General features: G+C 40.7%; 4 protein-coding genes and 1 long non-coding RNA gene across 12 annotated transcripts; 2 read left to right on the forward strand and 3 right to left on the reverse strand.

The window, feature by feature from the left end:
- Window positions 1-2,765: 2,765 nt before the first annotated feature.
- LOC116063400 lies at window positions 2,766-7,237 on the reverse strand. Of its 2 annotated transcripts, XR_004108263.2 has the most exons (4): window positions 7,131-7,237; window positions 6,941-7,023; window positions 4,774-4,904; window positions 2,766-2,857 (listed from the first exon to the last, which is right to left on the reverse strand). It is a non-coding gene; the product is annotated as an uncharacterized LOC116063400 (long non-coding RNA). The 2 variants fall into 2 exon arrangements; XR_004108264.2 differs by lacking the exon at window positions 4,774-4,904 and having other exon boundaries at window positions 7,131-7,234.
- Window positions 7,214-9,982, forward strand: LOC116063398 (nuclear receptor 2C2-associated protein). The gene is made up of 5 exons (XM_031318378.2): window positions 7,214-7,337; window positions 7,522-7,612; window positions 8,643-8,748; window positions 8,908-8,975; window positions 9,510-9,982. Exons 1-5 carry the CDS (start codon window positions 7,300-7,302, stop codon window positions 9,630-9,632), a joined length of 426 nt encoding a protein of 141 aa, XP_031174238.1. The 5' UTR covers window positions 7,214-7,299; the 3' UTR covers window positions 9,633-9,982.
- rfxank (regulatory factor X-associated ankyrin-containing protein) lies at window positions 9,660-12,524 on the reverse strand. Of its 3 annotated transcripts, none has more exons than XM_036006976.1 (9): window positions 12,274-12,524; window positions 11,591-11,695; window positions 11,295-11,405; window positions 11,126-11,191; window positions 10,918-11,018; window positions 10,706-10,831; window positions 10,515-10,581; window positions 10,341-10,421; window positions 9,660-10,250 (listed from the first exon to the last, which is right to left on the reverse strand). In XM_036006976.1, exons 2-9 carry the CDS (start codon window positions 11,691-11,693, stop codon window positions 10,201-10,203), a joined length of 705 nt encoding a protein of 234 aa, XP_035862869.1. In that variant the 5' UTR covers window positions 11,694-11,695; window positions 12,274-12,524; the 3' UTR covers window positions 9,660-10,200. The 3 variants fall into 3 exon arrangements, with proteins under 3 accessions (XP_035862869.1, XP_031174221.1, XP_031174220.1); XM_031318361.2 differs by having other exon boundaries at window positions 12,262-12,514; XM_031318360.2 differs by lacking the exon at window positions 12,274-12,524 and adding an exon at window positions 11,810-12,036.
- On the forward strand, window positions 11,977-17,321 carry borcs8 (BLOC-1 related complex subunit 8). 5 transcript variants are annotated; one of them, XM_031318372.2, is made up of 6 exons: window positions 11,977-12,226; window positions 12,446-12,558; window positions 13,313-13,377; window positions 13,469-13,576; window positions 14,357-14,448; window positions 15,964-17,321. In XM_031318372.2, the coding sequence occupies exons 1-5, from the start codon at window positions 12,190-12,192 to the stop codon at window positions 14,436-14,438; spliced, it is 405 nt and encodes a 134-aa protein (XP_031174232.1). In that variant the 5' UTR covers window positions 11,977-12,189; the 3' UTR covers window positions 14,439-14,448; window positions 15,964-17,321. The 5 variants fall into 5 exon arrangements, with proteins under 5 accessions (XP_031174232.1, XP_031174233.1, XP_031174230.1 ...); XM_031318370.2 differs by having other exon boundaries at window positions 12,103-12,226; window positions 12,407-12,558; XM_031318373.2 differs by lacking the exon at window positions 14,357-14,448.
- On the reverse strand, window positions 13,847-19,008 carry tmem221 (transmembrane protein 221). The gene is made up of 3 exons (XM_031318354.2): window positions 18,353-19,008; window positions 16,609-16,694; window positions 13,847-15,633 (listed from the first exon to the last, which is right to left on the reverse strand). Exons 1-3 carry the CDS (start codon window positions 18,661-18,663, stop codon window positions 15,107-15,109), a joined length of 924 nt encoding a protein of 307 aa, XP_031174214.1. The 5' UTR covers window positions 18,664-19,008; the 3' UTR covers window positions 13,847-15,106.
- Between the last annotated feature and the right edge of the window lie 1,544 nt (window positions 19,009-20,552).

Here is a 20,552-nt window from a genome sequence, read left to right on the forward strand (position 1 = left end):
GCCGGGACCAGAGGAGAGGACCACATTATGGTGGGCCCGGCGATGGGAGGGAATTGAAAGTGAAACTGTTTGAAATGCGTTTGAAATGCATTGAAATGAAAATCGGGCAGGCTCTTATGGCTGCCACTGGAATTCATTCAGAAAGGCACTCAATTGGTTTTGACCAGATTGAGTGGGTGAACAGGCGGGGATCGAGTGAATCGACCCAGACAATGATGCTGTTGCCTCGGCGACGAACCGAGGACCCCGATCCCCAGGACGTCTGCCGCCAGTCCTTGTACTCTCAACCCCAACCAATCCCCCCTACATCACCACAGAAACACACACACCTCCTCCACCTCTATTATTTCTTCATCTTTCAGACTGTGGGTGTGTATCAGCTGCAGCCCCCCCCCCCCCCTTTCGTGCAGCGCCCCAATTACAAAGCTGTCTGCACAGATTAAAGAGGCAGCCCATCTGACAGCAGCTAAACACTTCAACATACACACACACAAACTGTGCTGTGCAGGCAAACCGTACTCTGTACTAATCTAACCCCATCAGCCTACAGACATCTGCACATGTACATCCCCTGACTGTTGTGCTCCATAGCATAACACCTTACCTGACACTCTCAGCGACACTTATGTATGCACACATCTGTCAGCCCAACACACTTGACCCTATCGCCTGTATACGCACACCTACACACATAATAAAAAAACAAAACAGAACCAGCAGAGAGCAGGTGTTTGCCGCTGCTGTCTGTCACATCCAGGGAGTAACAACAAGCCGTAATGAGAATGGGAGCTCCTAATTGATGGTGCCAGTTTTTTTAATTGTTGTAGAAACAATGTGCCAGACTTAGCTGAGCATGTTCAGGTGTCCACCCAATCGCGGCTGTCTGAAAGGTTTTGCCGCTCATGTGCCTGACCTCGCTTTGTGGCGGGTACTCCAATGCTGAGACACAACCTCAAGAGAGCAGGCTAATCTTCTCTCTATTATAGTCTTTTTATGTCCCCATCATTCACTCACCTGTCTCTTACATCATTATCTACTTTGTATGTGAGTAACTGCCTTGTGCTTGAAAAAACAAATTACCTCATTTGCCCCTCCATTCCTTTAACTCTATGCTACTATCTTTTTACAAATCATAGTAAGATAACAAATAAATGGAGGGAAAGCTTAATATCTATTCAGATGGGTATAATATTAAATCATTCATTCCTTTTGAAATTAGCATATCTGAAGTGCTATTGTGGTGTGATCATCACAAAAGGTATAGCTATCAATGAAATACGTCGTTTATAGAGACATTTAAAACTACTCTACTTTTTATTTTATTTTGAAATGTACCTTAAAGTCCCACAGGTGCGTCGGAGGTCAGCAAAGCTTGAATAATATTTTCTCAAGGCATTTCATTTACCTACTGACCTATTTTTGTGGTCCTCTGATCCAGTAACTTACCTTGCATCTACGTATGTATGAATATGTAGCAGGTGATTTGTTCATTTTTAACAGTCGGGACAGGCCTGGTTTTAGAGGTGCCACAATGAATCGATTAATCGATTAGTTGTCAACTATTAAATTAATCGCCAATTATTTTGATAATCGATTAATCGTTTGAGTCTCTTTGATTTCTCTGATTCCAGCTTGTTAAATGTGAATATCTTCTAGTTTCTTCTCTCCTTTGTGACAGTAAACTGAATATCTTTGAGTTTTGGACAAAACAAGACATTTGAGGACGTCATCTTAGGCTTTGGGAAACACTGATCCACATTTTCCACCATGTTTTGACATTTTTATAGATCAAACAACTAATCGATTAATCGAGAAAATAATCGACAGATTAATCGACTATGAAAATAATTGTTAGTTGCAGCCCTACCTGGTTTGTTTCGTTTACCCTAGCGATCCACATGATTAACAATTCTTTTGGTTTGGTATTTTCTTTTAATACAGAACAGTTTGATGCTAGGCAGGTAGAATACAACCGGTTAATCTGACCGTTTTGCTTAAAACAGCACAAAACGAGGGTTTACCCGATAACCGGTAAAGTTGCGGGCCGTAAAATAGAAACCAAGAGCTGAAAGACACTCGAACAGGAGAGGTGGGTGATATTTGTATGAGAGCCCATAACATATACTATATGAGCAACGCCTCTCAAAAAACATATAGTCATTATTTCCATGGTTATAAAGTGTGTAGGTCTTTTTACATGATGAAATGATTAAAAAAAAAAAAAAAAAGGTGGGGGGGGGTGTATTTGTGTACATGTGTCTTTGTGTATAAGTGTATTCATGTTCACATGCATAATTATGAAACATTATTTTTGCATTGTGGCTGTATAACAAACACAACAAACAGTATTAATTCTCCCTGTTATAAGGTGAGTTACTACTCCATACACTGCAGCTAAAGACACCCAACATCAGGTCTCTCACACAGTTTTCACTGAAAAGCTGAAAATTGGGTGAATAATTAAAAGCATGTACGTCTGGATGTTGCTTAGACAAGTGCATTTGTACATTATCTCCAGTGGTGCAAGTAGAGACTGTTAACAGTCTGATTCAGCTTCTCGTGGTGGTAAACCTGAATTGTAACCATACCAAACCACTGAGATGCAGCAGGTCAATAAAGTTAAAGGCATCTGCACTAAAACCTAAGTATTTAGGAAATCTAATACCATTGCCCGATACCAGCCACCAATGATCCAGTCTGACATGGAAAACAACAACTGACAGAAGGGGTTGAGTGATCTCTGATGATGTAGTGCGTGTGTTGCCTCTTCTTACCTTGAGAAAACAGGGAGGAGGAGGAGGAGGGTCTGTGAAGAGCTGCTCTGATGCTTGGCTGCTCATGTTCGCAAGGTGTGTTTCTGTGAATAAAGTGAGACAAGGAGATTAGGAGGATGGGAGGTGGGGTCATGCATGCAGCTGCACTTGCCCGCTGGAATACAGAGTATGAGGATGAGTCCTCTTCCTCGTCTAGACAGCTAAAAGTAAAGAGAGGTGAAAACTGCAAAATCCACACCTTCTAAAAACAACAGAATGTCACTGCTTTGATCCAACTGCTTTATCCTCTATTGTTTTAGTCTCACACTATAACCTGAACCTGAACATGAAAGTGAAATTCCCTCAACCGTGAGATCCCCCTGCTATTCCTCGTGACAAATCCCTGTGACTTCACCGTAAAATGATACACTCCGGCTTCTCTTTGCACTGTGATCTCCTGTGAGCGCCTGCTAGTGCTCCAGTCATTACTGAAGGCCCATTTCCTTGCTGAGATATCAGAGGCCAGGGCATGCTGCTGTGGTAGCGAGGCTGCAGGCTGAGAAGGGGTTGAGCGAGGCATATCCTGGGGCCCTCCAACCACATCATGAGCAAGCAGGGATTCTGACTGCTCGAGCATGAAGTAGAAGCGGCCACACTTCATAAATCCTGCCCATCGCGGCACTGCACATAGTCGGGGATGCAAAGCCCGGGGGAACAAATTTGACTCATGCTCTACACTCTATACTTGCTTGTCACCTTGTATTGTTCGTATACAAAACGACAGTAGTATATTCTCACTGTGATTCTGCCAGCAAAGTGTGTCCAACCTCTTGGACACAGTGCTAAATAATCCCAGGGTTCCATTATGCTCCAGTCATCCATCATTTTTTTTAAGATTATTTTATTTTTATAGGACAGCTGAAGACATGAAAGGGGGAGAGAGAGAGGGGGAATGACATGCCGCAAAGGACCACAGGTCGGAGTCAAACCAGCGGCCACTGCGTCGAGGAGCAAACCTCTATATATGGGCGCCCGCTCTACCAGGTGAGCTACCCAGGCACCCAATCATTCAGTAATTTAAAGCTGTGAAAGCATGCATGTCCACCTTTACACTGCCTGGAAGAATAAGAAAAAAAATAGAGGAGAGTGAACTCACGCAGACAACGAATCAAACCCAAAGCTCCTTAATTGTGTGAGTGAATAAATTACAAGTGATTGTGCTTTGTAATGAAGGCAGCGGAGCATATTCTGCAAATGCTCTGCTTTTTAATGATTTAATTAGAGAACCTCGCTCAAACTGGAGCAGAAAATTTCAACATGGAGATGAGTGAGGAGCTCTGCCAGCAGACGGCACCGCGACTCAAGATCCTGTGTTAATTGCTGCAGCAGTCGACAGATGTGCCTCACGTTTCTGCCCATTTCCTGCTTTATTAAAATTAGTTGTACCCCAAAGAACGCCAAATGTTGTCTTCCTGAAGTAAATGATTTACGACCACTAAGCGGCATCATGTCATTCTAATTTCCGACATTCTCTAGCCAGATTAGAAAGGATGCTGTCTGTGGCCTAAGGCGGTGTGTTAAATCATTAACTACAGCTATCATCAACTACTGATTTGTCCCAAGATGACAGATGTAACATGCAAAACTTCCAACAACTAAACTTCAGAAGTTATAGTTACATATTTATCTATATTGTTAAGCCTCAACGCACACCACCAGTGACTAGACCTACTATTTTCACACCAACTGACTCCCATTATCGCAACAGAAAGTTTCATTTTTCAAGGCGGACTTGTCATTAATCAAAGTAAACCACAAAAAAAGTTCAGTAAAGTCACAGAGCCAGTTTGTCATGTGGACCAAAAGGGGACAGCATAATGTGCTGTGGTGCTGCCCCAGCCCGAAAGCTGTGTCCCTCCACTGATAGCAGCACGGGCATTAATCACCTAACTCATTAAGACAATCTGCACAAGTGCCCACAGCTCATAAACTCTGGAATAGACCAGAGTGACTGTTTTACCTCCTGAAGCACCTGCTTATTTACTTCTCAATACAGTCAGACTACCCATCCATTTCAGATGACACGGGGCAATGGCTGTTTATCTCCGTCATCTTTATTCATTGCGATAGACATTGTTTTTCTTCAGGTATCTGTAAACGATAAAAAGTAAATCTTCGTTTTCAATAACATTAGTGACCGAGGAATTGTACTGAAATTGCAAACAAGAAAATAAATTGATGCGTAACATTGATGCACTTCTCTCAAGAACAACACTATTATAAAATAAATAAAAAACAATGAGCAATATATCCTTCAAGAATGACCCTGATTCTGTTGCCAAGACTACAGCGGATTGTTGGAGGTAAACTGAAGATAGCGTAGCCTTAATGCTTATCATTTCCATTACGTAAACTAGAAATATGTACAATACTTTGTTGGTACCGACTTTTGGACTTTTCTCATGTATCTCACTGCTCCATCTCCAAGGTATAATGTGCATGCTTTTCAATGAAAGAATATTTAATGGTCACATTGAGGCAATGAAAAGATGTTCTGCTCACACAGACAATCTGATGCTTTCCCAAGGCTCCATTGAAGGGTGCAATTTTTTTGCCATGATTACTCATTCTGTTGATGATACCTCTCTTCGGTACAGTCTCTTTGTAATAAGTCAGAGTGAGAAACCGCTACTACGACTTTAAGTATCATCACGGAAGGTAAAGAGGTTTCATGTAAAAGACCAAAAAGCCAGCTGGGGTTGAGCCCGAAGTTAGTTTGCTAACCACTGCCTCGTGGGACATAACCTAGAAACAGAGGTGACAAACACAGAAACGGCAACCACTGTGGTGAAAATGTGACAAAGATGGCTGAGGGAACATGAGGGTTTAGGCCGAATCAGTGACAGAGGTGAAAGTAATCCTCTAACAAGCTCAGCGAGCAAGAAAGGACAGAAAAGTTTCATTGAGACAAAGTTGATCGTGAGATGTTAAACCAGACGTGTAAATAAAAGCTGCTTTTCCACATGACAACAAAATGAACTGTGAAATATTTTGGAGGCAAGTAATTAAAACAGTTGTGACATCAATAAAGATCCCCCTTTAAGCCCACCATGGCCCAGTGATGAGCCCAGGTTAAAGGAATAGTTTGACATTTTGTGAAATAACATTAACATAGTAACTTCCCTGAGTCACCACTGGTTACCTGGCAACCTGACGTGTCGAGCTCTTCCTTTATTGGACACAAAGAGCCCATGTGGGTCCTTCGTATGATTGCACATGTGGGCTCTACTTGCAGCCCAGCTTGGCCTGGGAACTTTATGGCACCAGCAGACATTTCACAGCCCTCCCATGCCAACTCATCATTCACCCATGTGAGGCCCCACATGGGTATGTTGGGCAAGTGGAGGTCCAAAATGGCTACAGGCCATAATCTGAGCACCTGGCAAATTAATTGTTGAGCCAGCATTTCTGATTAACAACTCTACAAAACTCCCAATGATGTATATACATTTGCTGCCATTCACAGACACGGGACAAATATTACAGCAGCTTTAAATCACAATTTATACTTAATCTGACTTGACAGGGGGCTGTAAATCCAAACCTGCTGTACGAAGGCTTACAAAGTCAAAGTGTGTGGTGCTGATTGTGGAATGGCTAAGGTAGGTGTGTGTGTGTGTGTGTGTGTGTGTGTGTGTGTGTGTGTGTGTGTGTGTGTGTGTGTGAAATTCAGTCATACCCAGGCCCTGTGCAATTTTTTTTACGGAGGCTGGGTTTCATCAGGTTTTGTATTTCAGACCTATTGATTATCTGCAGTGAGGGGCACTGTGACAAAACCTCAGCAGGAGTTCTCCATCTGCAATAAGCCATGTGCCAAATACAGGCTCTCTCTCCCTCACACATATTTGGTCTGCTGTGTTATTTCTTCCCTGGTTACGAAAGAGTTATAGGAATATGCTCACTGATAAAAGCAATACAACGTATGCTGGTATTGGTTCTTTTATGGGATTAACCAATCTGCTGTGACACACAATCACAGATTTATCTTAACACACATGTAACATTTAAAGCTGTTTTTTTTTTTTTTTATCTATTATTCTGCATTTCATTTGAAGGTTGCAATCGGTTAGCGGATTGATTCACCTCTTGTGAGTCCTCTCTTCCTAATCGATTCTTATCTCCCTGACCTTTGTGTCTCCTCCTGTAGACAACTGGGAGACACGCAGGGTAAACATGAAGGAGAACAGCACGTAGCATCTTTCTGGCCAGCCTATTGGGCACACAGATTATAAAGAGTCGAATTAAATTTAATGTTTTATGCTCTTAATTATTAATTTTGAGCCGCCGGGACCTTAGATGAAGATGAAAAGACTTTACCTTCAGTTTTGGCAGGCAGCAACCAGCGACACCGCCATGCAATATTTTGGACGGTACGTGACCTCCATCTAGTGGCGGGAAGACAAACAGCTACCTATATACGTCACTGTCGTAAAGAAAGCACAGCGTGGCCGGATCGCTTTACGGTATTTTAAATTGTTTTTAGACAATGGCATCCTCGTTGATTTGCAGCGAAACTCACAGCAGGTAAATAACTGTAAATTAATTAAGGTTATTCATTAAGACGTAGCCAATGGACCTAAATGTCATGTTTGAACGGCTGTCTCTCGTTAGGTCAATACAAAACGACTCGTAGATGACACATGCTCTGCTGTATGTTAGCCAGGAGACGTTCAAACTAACAACTGGGATTCTGTCACTCTCATTTTAGGGTGAGTTCAGTGCTAAACAGAGATGTGAAGCAGTATGGAAAGAAATATTTGTTTGACCGCAATGAAGAGACGTGCTGGAACTCAGACCAGGTAAAACTGCAGCGGTCCTAGTATTATAAACATCATTTGAACACTTATTGTAAACCGTACGTATTAAATACTAATTGCATTGGTAACTTACCCTATTTTTTCAGTTAATATACATGAAACCGACATACCCTCATGTTGTCCTCGGGTCAAATTTGACCCCTTATCAAAGTTTCTGTGTTAGAAATTTGGGTTTCTTTCAACCAAATTGCCCAAAAATACCACTGATGGTTCCATACATGAAACAGGCTGTGATTATCCATCAACATGTGTTCTTCTGATCGTAACTATTAGTCAAAATAATTCATAATTTCTGTTTTTTTTTAAATCAGAAATTAGGTATAATTTAATATAAATGAGGTTTATTGACCATCGATTCAAAAAAGCGTTGAAAAAAGTGACAAAAACAGTTCATTTTCCATAAATAAGTGTAAAGCTATAGTGGTAATCAGTTGGAATGAAGTTGGCTAAGAAGATCTAACACAAAATTGGGTGATAGTTTATACTTTATGCTTTATCAACAGGCAAAACAGACAGAGGACAACACAAGGGTTAAGACATAGTTTTATACTTACAGGAAATGATAATACTCAAACTGCGACTTTAGAATGCCACCTAAACTCATACAGTCTATACTTAAACTTCTCTAGAAGTGTAAAATGTTTTCTCCAAAAATGTATTAGTTCTGTCAAAGATACTCTATCTGTCTCTGGTCTTATGAGATGTCCCATCACCGCCATCCACATTTGTTTTAAGCTCTTTTTTTTCCTGCATTGCATTGTGGGAGACTATAGTGTACATCAACAGTATACTCAAAAGCTAAGTGTACTTAGTATGCATACCGGCTAATTCATGTTTATTTAGTCGAATGTCCATTGTAAACAAGACAATATATTCGAAACCCTACTTACAATTCCTATGTAGGATGGAATAGAGATATATAATATAAATATACAATATATATAAAATATACTCAAAGACTTCCCACAGACACCTGAATGTTCAGGAGTCATCAGCATCATGTCTTTGACAGGGTGAATGTCAGTGGGTGTGTCTGGAGTTCCCCCAATCTGTCAAGGTGTCCGAGTTAAAGGTCCAGTTCCAGGGAGGCTTCTCAGCAAAAACATGCAGACTAGACGGTAAAACTCAGAGATCACATTTATCAACTGTAAACGTCGTCACAAATTGTTTTCCTGATCCACTGCCTTCTCATTGTGTTGTGTTTCATACTATTACAAGACAAGACGTTAGGTGTGATAAGATAAGGTCAATTATTTTCCACTTGTGCCTTCCCGCAGGTTGTCCAAAAGATGGAGCCTTTACAGAGATCAGCCATTTTTATCCAGAGGACAACAACTCTCTTCAGATATCCTTCAGTCTTACTGTGCAGCATTGGACCGAGATTTGATTGATAGCCCTGTAAAGGGTCAATGCTAAATGCTAAAATGGTGGTGCAACATTTAAAAATAGTGAACCTTATATTTTCTACAACACATACTCATTTACCAGTAATCAAGGGAACTTTAAATGTTACATTTAACTCTTTACTCAACTGCATTAATCATCATTTTACAACCACTGATGTGCGCCGTGAACAATCATTAGGCTGACCAAAACCACTCTATCAGACAAATATTGGTGTTCCATCACCAATATTTTTTTAACCAGATAGTTAACATAATACTAAATGCAATTCTGGCTTAATCCGTTGAAATTTAGCCTTGTGGGTCTACACCAGGTTTTGTTTTTTTTCTGCAGCTGAGGCTATACCTGTCACTCTAGGAACACAGTGCGTTTCCTGTTACCGCTGTTCATGATTCATAATAAGTATCGGACAATATTTTCCTGGACATGCTTTTCATTATTGCCATGCTTATCTTGTTCTTAACTCCACACCCACAGCTTTCCCATACAGGAGGCCCCTGCAGTGGACAAAGTAAAAATAATGTTTGAGAATAGTGCCGACTTTTTTGGGAGAATTATTGTTTATTCCTTGGATGTCCTGGGGGGAAAAGCCTCGTGACCATTTTTTTTTTTATCGTCTCGTGAGAGAGGAAATGACTCCTGAGTAAAATGCAGGATGGTGTGGTGGCACTTGGGAAACATGTCATCTGTGCTGCCACCTCATGAACTGATGTGAATGTGGCCTTTTTTGGTATGGATGCTTTCGGGGGATCTGTACAGCCATATCACTCTTCATTACTCAAACACAGAAGGCTTGGCACAGAGTCCAAATCTTAATTGCAGATTTAATGTGTTTCTTGTGATTATAAGAGCACTTGTAATGATGCTTTCTGAACTTATATTGTGCCTTTAAGTTGAAGCGCCATTCCAGTGGAACACACATTATAAAAATAAATTTTTATTAAAACTCGGTTCACAGTCCTTTTTTGCTGTCCTTCAGCCAAACAAAATAATTCTGCTGCACAATGTTGCATTTTATTTTAAATGTCTCTGCATATAAACTGATCTATTACAATGTCTTGTTATTGTGACAGAAGTCTTGGTCATCTCACCATCGATGAAAGCTGGTTGCAGATCTGAGATCAAGTGTGTGAGCCCAGATTTCCAGTTATTGACTTTAACCAGTGTCATGTTGGCTTGTAGAGTTTCAGAATATGGTCCTCCAACACTTTCTGAACTAGGAAACAATAAATGAAAATGTCAATTTAGCTAAACATTGTTTTTACAGTAACCTCTTATTTCTCAGGTATACAAAGACAATACGTACTCTTTTTGTGTCCAAGGGCAACAGCCAAAGCCATTGGACTGTACCCAGAGTCAGACTCAATGGTCATGTCAGCCCCTTTGGCTTAAAGAGAGTATAGTAATGGCAGTTAAAAAAACATTCAAACAGAATTTGTCAGAGTTTATCATGACTTTATATCATAGGCATGCAATGTACCCAAGAGTGCCTCTACACATTTGATGTGGTTCCCTCGTACAGCATAAAGAAGAGGAGTCCCACCGTTCTGAGAATAAAATACAAATCACATTGTAGTTGTACAACTATCTTAGTGTGTGTTGGCTTGCCATAACTAATACATCTTGTGGATTTGTGATGGCACGTCAGACATAAAGAAAGTCATTGTGTACCCAGTCGTAAGTGTTAATGTCTACTCCATGTCTGAGAAGAGCCTCGACAATGTCCACATAACCCCCAGAGCTGGCCAGTGTCAGGGCACTCTCTCGCTCTCTCGCAATTGCTTTGGGGTCTGCGCCCTAAAACAAAAATCCCATAAACATTGATAAGAGAGTGCATTTTGACATGTGCGTGTCTTTCTGAACAGCAGTCTCTTACTTCTAACCTTTTCCAAGAGAAAATCCACCACTGCTATCTCTCCAAACGCTGCTGCCCACATGAGAGGCGTAAAGCCCCGTTCATCCTGTTTGCTCAGCAGTGAACTGTCTGCAAAATAAAGTAGGTCACGGCCCATCAGTAGAAATTTTGTACAGTTCAATGCCAGACAAAATTTTAATTCTGTTATTCTGCTTAGTGACATCCAAATTCCTCACCTTTACTCAGGTGTGCAGCCACTTGTGAAACCTCACCTTGAGCTGCCAACTGGTGTATAGACAGAGCTGCATGGTGGAAATAACATCTGAATGACTTCATATGCTCAATACAATGAAAATACCATGATTGCTTGTCTAGCACACAATTTTGTCCTTTGCCAGTACTTACAGTCTAATGTTGCTGGGCGTACTGTAACCTCATTCCCACGCTGCTTGTTGGTCAGAGTGGTGGGGTGTATGAACAAACCCTCTTCATCCACATCAATGTTTTCTGGAGACACTGACCCAAGCAGATGAACCACAGCCATGTCAGTGGAAGCAATATACTCTCTGTTTAACTGATTATTTGAAGACTGCAAACATCGGGTTGACAACAGATGTTACATAGAAAAAGGTAACGTGTCAAGAAAGAGATCACGGACAGGGAACTTCTATTAAAAGATCAAATATAATAGGCATAGGTACCATTGGACCTCTCATCTCTGGACTCGGAAGGACAAACATTCGCGTTAGATGGCCGAATATTTTGGCCATCTGCAACCTCTTCATCACCTCTGGCCTGCATCATCACTGCAATAAATTTAAAAAAAAAACAAGACATGAACTAGCTAATACATAAAGTGGTACAGCCCTCAAAAGTAGCCACAATTAGTTCATAAAGCACAAGCAACGTTGTCCACTCACCACATCCAGCCTTACAGTCTAATTTGCGCTAACTTCCTTTTGGACAAACTGAAAGTAAATTATTTCGAGTCGCACGATGGGTCTTGCTGGAAGTGCACGAAATGTACCGAGATACATTACTTGTCGCTCAGTTGATTAGCTTTTTAATAAATCATTTATTTTCACAAAATAAACGAGGACACGTTGGATTCAACCGGTGTAGCGCATCACCGCGTTACTCTTTGAAGGAAGAACTAATGTTTCATAATCGTTATTTCTGTCCGGAATATTGTAGTGTGACACACGACAATAAAAATACGGAAGACGCAAGAATCAGCTGACATATTTCGCGTACAACTGCATTGTGTTGTTATCGGTTTCTGACATAAGCAGCCTGCATTATGGAGGACCAGGAGATGCAACTAAAAGTTAGACGAGGTAAATAATAGTTTACTTTATCAGCATACAATTACCTCATTGTTCACCTTGCAACGAAGCTAGTAGCTGTTAGCTCGCCTTAGCCGCTAAGCTAATGCTATGTTTACATCGCTGTTTGTTCATGTCCCATGCTGTTGGATGTTTCCTTCTGTTTTTCTTTCTTTTTCGAACACTGGTCAGGTATTCTCTGCATGTGTCTGTACTTCTTTGATTCTACAGTGACTGACAAATTCACGGAGAGCATGTACGTGCTAGCTAACGAGCCGTCAGTGGCTCTCTACAGACTGCAGGAACACGTCAGAAGGTCCCTGCCTGAACTGGTGCAACACAAGGTACTCACCCTGTGTCATATTGTTGGGGGGGAAAACTATTAGTTTAAAGGGCTAACCAACCGCAAATCGTACTATTACAATAACCTGAGAGTAATATGTGTATCAAGAAACAAACAAATACCACAATATGGGGTTTATGTGGACTAATAATGTACACAGTAAACAACACAACCCTCAAGTCTGTAGATGACATCATCAGTATGTCTGCTACTCAATTAAAGACCAGTCATTTAAATCAAGTAGTTAAAACTGAGGTATGCAATAGTAAAGAAGTAACATGTAACAAGTAACATGTAGCCAATAACCAACTATTTTGATAATGGATTAATCGTTTGAGTCATTTTTTTTATAAAAAAAAAAAAGATTTCTCTGATTCCAGCTTGTTAAATGTGAATATATTCTAGTTTCTTCTCTCCTTTGTGACAGTAAACTGAATATCTTTGAGTTTTGGACAAAACAAGACATTTGAGGACGTCATCTTAAGCTTTGGGAAACACTGATCCACATTTTTCACCATGTTTTGACCTTTGTATAGCTCAAACAACTAATCGATTAATCGACAAAATAATCGACAGATTAATCAACTATGATAATAATCGTTGGTTGCATCCCTAGTAACATGTATGAATTCTGATTTAGCCTGTGTTTCCCCTCATTGGGTTTGGTTGCTTTTATTACTTTGTGACTTATTTTCATGTCTCAAAAGCTTTTGTGTTATATTTGATGGTAGTATTTTCTGTCATACCTCACACAGACAGACATGCAGAGCTGGGAGGAGCAGAGTCAAGGAGCCATCTACAGTGTAGAGTATGCATGCAGGTGAGCAGAAGCATAGACCTGCGTACAGTATTTGTAGAACCCAGGCACTGCCTGACTGATAACACTTTGATTGATCTGGTGGTTTTTGCAGTGCCGTGAAGAGCATGACGAACAGCAGCTTGTATTTCAAAAACATTGACGGCCTCCTCCGTCAAGCCATCAGCATGAAGGAGCAGATTAGCAACTCTCAAGGACGCAGGTAGGAGGCAGCAGTGAACATGCTGACTGAGCCACAGTGATGTCTAAAGTGTAAGGCGGCGGGGGTATAAGAAAAGGCCTGGTAAAAAAGCCACAAAATGTGCAAATTTAGATACACCAACATTTGTCAAGTGGCAAAGTTAGTTCTTGGGGCTGTTATCTAGCTCAACTTTGAAGTGTAAGGGTAATATAAGGGTGTTTCTCACTGCTAAATACTTGTACCTGTATCAAGGGTTGTTTCTTCAACCATTTGGATGAGGGACAGTCATCATTTGAGGTTTTCACACACTTTTATTACACTTACCAAACAAAAAATAGTCATTGACATAATTATTGCCAATATTTAAATAAGCCAGATGATTATTATAGCTATTACCTTTTTGGCCATACTACCCACCCCTACAAAAGTATCAAAGATCCACTTGTGAGTCCTTGTACTTCACGTTTTCCTGAATCTCTGCATACTTGACTTATTTGAGAGTAAAATTAGAGACGTAAGTGACTCAGTGCCTGGAGTTTTATCCTATTTGCATTTATTCTTTGCACAATATCATACCTTTTGTTTGTTGTTTTTGTTTTATTTAATCCATTTATTATTAATTGTATATCAAGTAATATTTTAGGACATCAGCTAATATGTTGTTTTTTCCTTTCAGTTTTATTCCCCCCCCCAATAACTGCAAAATATTTATCAGGCCTGTTCTGAACTCTTTTGTAGTTAATGGGAGCTTCACATTTTCTGTTTTATTTGCCCTGTTTTTTCCTTTGCACCTGCATGAAGCTTACATGATGTGACCCCCTCACCCAGTCCCCTTGTCTCTGCTCCACATGCCCCTCCCACTTCCTCATTACCTCTGGACTGAGGTGTCCAAGGTTAGTATTACCTCCAGACATGACATAATCACATTCAGGCCTGTATTATACATTTTCTTTTTTTCAGAAAGGTTTTACATGTGTATTTAAATGACATTTGAAGTTAACAGGTTTTTTTTGTGAACATTATCGTAATCTCCTTTTCAGGTGTCAAAAAAACAGCCTACTTTTAAACTGAATTACATCTTCTAAAAATGAATTAGTTTATGCTTGATATGAAATCATTTTGAACAACACATAACAAAACACATCTGCACATTGTGCACAAATATTTGGCAACAAGCCACCATATACAGCGGAATAGAGTATTGACATTATTACAATGAAAGCTATACATTTGCCAGGTTGATACTTGGGCAACACTGGGGAGATTTAAATCAAACTCGTTCATACAACAACACTACAAATTATACAGACGTTTGTGCTCAATGTGTTTTTCATCAAATTAAAAATGCTTTATAATCTGAACAGGAGAAATCAGTTGATAAAGGGGACAACATGGGTACGCCTTTCAATCTCTGTCCCATTTTTTTGTGTGTGTAAAAAGGTACAAACGGACCGTTCTACATCTGTCTGAGATGACACTTGTGTTAGCAGTCCTCTAGTGATGCTTAAAAGGTCATCAGTTTCTCTAACCACAAGCTCAGCTTCCTTTATGTCACACAAGAGTAGAGTCTTTTGTGGAAATCCCTGACTTGCGTGCAAGGACACTCCTCATCTCGTTGTTGACCCCATTCCAGGGTTTAGCCTGGGCCTGCAGTAAACCAGATTCAGTAGACAGGGTCCTGTGCATTCGGGGACCACTGCCAGCACTGCTGTAGCCGTCTTTATCACTAGTGTGGCCCTGGGAGCCTTCAGCAGGGGAGTACTGCTGTTGCTGCCTCAGGTTGCCACACTGAGGGTAGGCGATCTGATGCTGGAGGTGAGACTGGCTGCGCTGCATCCGCGGTTTGTCCACGCCAATTTTGAGCTCGCAGTGGCGGGAGACGGGCATGTTGCTGCTTCCGTGGTCATTCTGGAAGAGGGTGTCGAGGTGGTCGCTGTGATAGCGCTTGGCACTATAAGAAGCTTTGACCAGCGAGTGGATCACAACGACCAGTAGGATTAAGATCCCAGAGGAGAGTACGCAAGCACTTGCAATGCCTGTCTCCACCTCAAATATGAGGAGCATAAAGATGGACATAGCTGCCAAGGAAAAGAAGAGGGAAATTTATATATATATACAGAAACACTAAATGACCAGCAAGCAATGTTCATCTTTTATTTGATTCATCTGTTATGGTCCACATTACTTTAAACAAAAGACCCTGAAAGTTATTTTTTTTTACTTACATCTGGGTTTTCTGCTTTTTTCCCTCCCAATTTAAGCTTTATTTTTATTTTCACATTTCTTTCTCTTCATCACAGCAATTGGATGCTTTACCAAAAAAAAAAAAAAAAAGTGCTTGTAATGTTGTTGTAATGTCATTTAAAGGCTAGCTGTTCTTAGATGAGTTGTCCTATGTTTATCCCCAGGAAAAGGACTACAGACTCAGGCATGCTAAAGGAAGGGGGAGAAAAGCACAGCTCCGGGATGTGACGTGACTTCCTGAGTTGTTGGTGTTGCTTCTACAGTCCCTTGCTCTATTACCTCTTGATTGAGGCTGAAGTGGGGTCATAAGAGCGACACCTCATCACAATGGAGGGACTGCCTCCAGTGACACACCCCCCCCACACCCCTCCAGTACAAGCCGCTCAGTGGAACAGAGCACCACAGCACTGCCAGGTTCAGCATTAAAAACACTTAAGTCATGGACGCTGCTCAAAGAATGCATTGTTCTCATGGACTCGCTGGACGGGCCAGAGAGAAGGCAGCCGTGCTGCTTTTGCCTCTGCTGTTGAAAATCCACTGCGCCGCCAATGTTTTGGACACTAGTTTTCAAGTCTTTGTGAATTTGTTGTTGAAGGCTAAAGACTAAAAGAGTACCCTGCATGGAAATTATAAAAGCTTAACGCACTTACACAAGGAAAACATACAAAAATGTGCTAGAAGGCAGTAACCGATGCCCAGTTCTACTTTATTTAAGGATTAAATATGACATGCCAGATTGGGCAACATGTTCTTACAGAGAAAATCCAGAATCTTAACAAAAAAATGAAAATCTAGTTTTTCATTCTTACCTGCCAAGTAGACAGAAACCCCCAGGCAAAACAGTCCGATAGCCACGTGTCGTACAGCTCTGCTATCCAAAAGGAACCAGTCTGCTCTATTGAAACAGATGTCATATGGTTAATGTCAGACATGTTTACACTTTAACATTGCTACTTTTGTTTTTTTTCTCATCGGTGCATAAATGATTTTATGCAACAATTTCTGTGTTGACAGTTTTCTTTTTGTCTCAAGTGCACCTTCTTTGCTATGCAATCCAACTTTTCTTCATCTTTTTTTTATTTCTCCCCTGATAAGTTTGTATATCAGAACTGTAAGTCCTAAAACATTTGATTATTAATTAGCTGGGTATGTTTAAATGCTATATGTTTTGTAAAGCTCATTATTATTCACATTTTCTTGGAATGTCCCCTCTGTCAGTAGGGAGGTCCTGGGGTATGCTGTTGGATTTGAAAACCGATGTGGGAAAGGGCCAGCTAGAGGCTGTGTGCTGGGTGCATAATGAGAGGAAGGCCATTGTTTAGATGGGATTCATAGGGTTTGAGAGGTGGGGGTCGGCCAACAACATTGCAGTACGGGCCTCTGCACTCTGACACATACGGAAGGCACTTTTATACTTAAAATAAAACTGTTTTCTTTTAATGAAACTTAATGCAGTCAACCAGGATCCGCTGTGGTTTACAGAGAACAATTAAAGAAGATTGTGTGGACACAAGAACACTAACCAGATAAATTGTATAGTTTTTTTCCCCCCCACTTATAGCAATGGTGTAAGTTGTACACTGACTGTGTGACCAGAATATAGGAGCCTAGGATGCAATACAATGCAGTTCCATAGCCTTGTAAGAATTGATACCATTTTTAAAGCATTATTTTTTTGGAAGGCATTGATTTGAATCTGGGGTTTTATTTAAAGCTGTATTTTGTGGTTATTTGTTTTGCCTTATATTGATCATATTATCATTTACATATACAGACAAAAAACACCAACAGCAGTTGATGTTACAGGATTTATTACAGGGTTGTATTGGATTAGGCTACATTACATAACACAACACAGGGGGTATATAATTCCCTGGTCATTCATTGCACTTAAACAAGTAGGTAAAGTGTAAATATGTAACGTTTGCTTAACAGTTGCCACTGTAGCCAAAAGTGACACTTACAGGACACTATGCTAAAATGTAGTGCAACAGTAACAACATTAGCTAGACCAGACCACATGAACGGAGCAAATGTGGGTTTTATTGCTTATGAATGTAACTTTTGTATCTGTTAGAGAAAGATTGTGTTATTTTATCATTGTAAAACGTATAGCGTTGTTTTAAAGGTCTTAAAGCAAGACATACACTTGCTCATAATTGGCGATTTCCAGGTGCGTCATACTGCAATTAGCTGTAATGTGACCAGGTGCGTTTTGATCAAGTCACCGGACTATCAATAGACCTTTTTCACGGCGGACATGTTGACATGTCATAGTAGGAAAAGCACAGGTGTATTCAAAACCATTAATGATGGCTGCATTCCACTTAGGAGAGGCCCTGGTACTGTGCATGCTGACTCATGAAATACACTTGATGGAATTGAGCCAGCGTTAAGGTTATCAATCAAAGTCAAGTCAAAATGTCTGCTGTGAAAAAGGTCACAACAAGTGGAGCAGCATGCAAGTGAGTGAAGCGGCTGACAGGCCTGTCGCAGGTGTTTGTTTCTTTTAAACTTGTGGTAGAAGAGGTGCGTTACATGCAGGCTAAATACCTTTCAGTATCCTGCTCTCCTCTGCAGACCTCTGTTGAAAAGTAGCTGTGAAGTAGACACACCACCACAGAGCTTAAATGAAGGGTGAGAGATAGAGCAGAGAGCACCGTGGAGACAGGCAGCAGGACGGCCCAGATATGAGCGGGTATGAGCGAGGAGGTGGAAGGGGGAGACTCCTTCACTGCCGTCTGTTGAGACTGAAGCTGGAAAATCAAAATAACCGATAAAACAGACATGATGGCCGATAAAATCCCCAGCAAAGACAGAACTATTAGAGACCGCTGGCTGTACTTGAGCGTCATCTTTATCATAAATCTCAGGCGGTCCGGTTTCTCCTACAGAAGTTTCGCTTTTGCTGGTCGGACACGCTTTTCCGTCAATCCTAAAGTCCCAAAAAGTGCACTGGCATTGCTGTGTGAATACAATGTCTTCCTCGGTCCTTTCGGGATGAATAGTTTCCTCTCCAACATGGATTTTTGCAGTAGTTTGCCTGTTGTGGTACAGCGCCCCGCTGCTCAGTCTGAGCATGTGATGGGCTTTAAATCGCCAGATTAAAAATTTCGCAACAACAATGGACTTTTTCTCTTGGATCCACGGAAACAATGCGTTGACGCGCTCCTGGGAGAGGCAGAGCTCACTGACTAAATACAAAACACAGTGACAGAACAAAGGGCATTAAAACGATGCAGTCCCACAACAAAGTTAATAAAAAAAAATGTAGGGCATTAAAACGATGCAGTCCCACAACAAAGTTAATAAAAAAAAATGTAGGGCATTAAAACGATGCAGTCCCACAACAAAGTTAATAAAAAAAAATGTTTATAATGTGTAGGCTACATTGCACAAACTATAGCCTACTGGAAGCAACTTCTAGGGCCTACTCCATAAGAAAAACAGACCTTGAAATTACTCAAATATATCCTTATGAATTGAAAGCCATATTTTATTTCATGGGCTAATAGATTAGCCTACTTACGATGTGATAGCCTTTATATCCTCATAAAGTGATTAAAGGATTATATAGCCCTTTTCAACAGGCGATTTAATTGTCTGCTACAAACACTAGAAGAAAGAACTGACACGCACTTCATATGATGAAGCAAAATCCAATGTGACTCCAAGTCCAGAAAGTCCTAAAGTTGTTCCTGTGCAAGATGATACCATGGCAGGTGTGCATTACAGCAAACGTTTGAGGAATTTGCAGCAGCGTCCACCTTAGCTAACCTCTCTTCATTGTAGAATACCCCTTTTATTCTTCGCCCAGCTACTCAGACTCTCTGAATCTAATTACCTTTTCACTAGTTGCCGTGGAAACATGCACACTTTATTAGGGATGCACTTTTTTTTTTCATTGCATCCATTTATTTTACAATAAACAACAGTGCCCTGTAGCCTACTTTTATTTTTACATGCATATTGCAACCATATTATTAAAAAAAAAAGACTTGTCCAGTATCTGCCTGATTTATTAGAATACATATTTTAATATTAACTTCATATAGGCTACACTTCTACACACCACTGCTGGACCGCAAACACCTTGACATACTTAAAGTCTGTGACTTGTTTCACAGAGGCCTTATTGTTCTGTTAGAGGTTTGGGTTTGGTGGATGGGGGGGTAGTAAAGGTGTAGCCCTCTATTCTGTTGAGATGTAGATAAGACTGTAGCTATAAAGGTACACAATGTGAACAATTGCTCTCACACATGTACATTGACCATGGAGGCTATTTCTGAATTCGACAGCCTCACCACATGCTCTAAAAGGACCGTGGCTGATCTTGTCGAAAGCAGAAGTGAGAAGTTTCAGGAAAATGAAAAAAAAAAAATGGACGATGCAGAAAGTTCTCAAAGGCACCTTTATCTCGCTACTTGCTGGCTCTTGCCTTATATTCATTAGTCATATTTAATAACTGTGATTGTATTGTAATTCAGTGTCCGGCTTGTTGGAGCTCTAACAGTGTTTAGAATAAATGTATGAAGAACACACTTGCATAAACAGAACTCTGAGGAGAAATACAGTTTCCCCTGCAGATAATTAGCTTGCTGTATTTACAGACGGGGGTTGGTGCTATTCTCTGTCGGATTGATGGCACCCACGCAGATGAATCCTGGAGGTAAAAAGGCTGCGGCAGTCTGCAGGGATGTTGCTAACTATTGCATCAGATGCAGAGTTTGAGTTACCTCTTGGGGATCTTTTA

The sequence above is a fragment of the Sander lucioperca genome, chromosome 11, assembly GCF_008315115.2.
Source record: "Sander lucioperca isolate FBNREF2018 chromosome 11, SLUC_FBN_1.2, whole genome shotgun sequence".
Classification (NCBI taxonomy): Eukaryota; Metazoa; Chordata; class Actinopteri; order Perciformes; family Percidae; genus Sander; species Sander lucioperca.

Bases quoted from the DNA above. Each gene is read 5' to 3' on its own strand.
- tmem221 (XM_031318354.2), bottom strand. From the start codon at position 18,663: ATGATAAAGATGACGCTCAAGTACAGCCAGCGGTCTCTAATAGTTCTG. The intron at 16,695-18,352 runs GTATTTAGCCTG...CTGTTTCAATAG, and splicing joins GGAGAGCAGGATACTGAAAG to AGCAGACTGGTTCCTTTTGG. The intron at 15,634-16,608 runs GTAAGAATGAAA...TTTCCTTGGCAG, and splicing joins GGTTTCTGTCTACTTGGCAG to CTATGTCCATCTTTATGCTC.
- LOC116063398 (XM_031318378.2), top strand. From the start codon at position 7,300: ATGGCATCCTCGTTGATTTGCAGCGAAACTCACAGCAG. The intron at 7,338-7,521 runs GTAAATAACTGT...CTCTCATTTTAG, and splicing joins TGCAGCGAAACTCACAGCAG to GGTGAGTTCAGTGCTAAACA. The intron at 8,976-9,509 runs ATATCCTTCAGT...CTCCACACCCAC, and splicing joins AGGACAACAACTCTCTTCAG to AGCTTTCCCATACAGGAGGC.
- rfxank (XM_036006976.1), bottom strand. From the start codon at position 11,693: ATGATGCAGGCCAGAGGTGATGAAGAGGTTGCAGATGGCCAAAATATT. The intron at 10,832-10,917 runs GTTAGAAGTAAG...TTTTTGTTTTAG, and splicing joins TGGATTTTCTCTTGGAAAAG to GGCGCAGACCCCAAAGCAAT. The intron at 10,582-10,705 runs GTACACAATGAC...TTTTATTCTCAG, and splicing joins ACATTAACACTTACGACTGG to AACGGTGGGACTCCTCTTCT.
- borcs8 (XM_031318369.2), top strand. From the start codon at position 12,355: ATGCTGTTGGATGTTTCCTTCTGTTTTTCTTTCTTTTTCGAACACTGG. The intron at 13,378-13,468 runs GTGAGCAGAAGC...TGGTTTTTGCAG, and splicing joins AGTGTAGAGTATGCATGCAG to TGCCGTGAAGAGCATGACGA. The intron at 13,577-14,356 runs GTAGGAGGCAGC...ACCTGCATGAAG, and splicing joins AGCAACTCTCAAGGACGCAG to CTTACATGATGTGACCCCCT.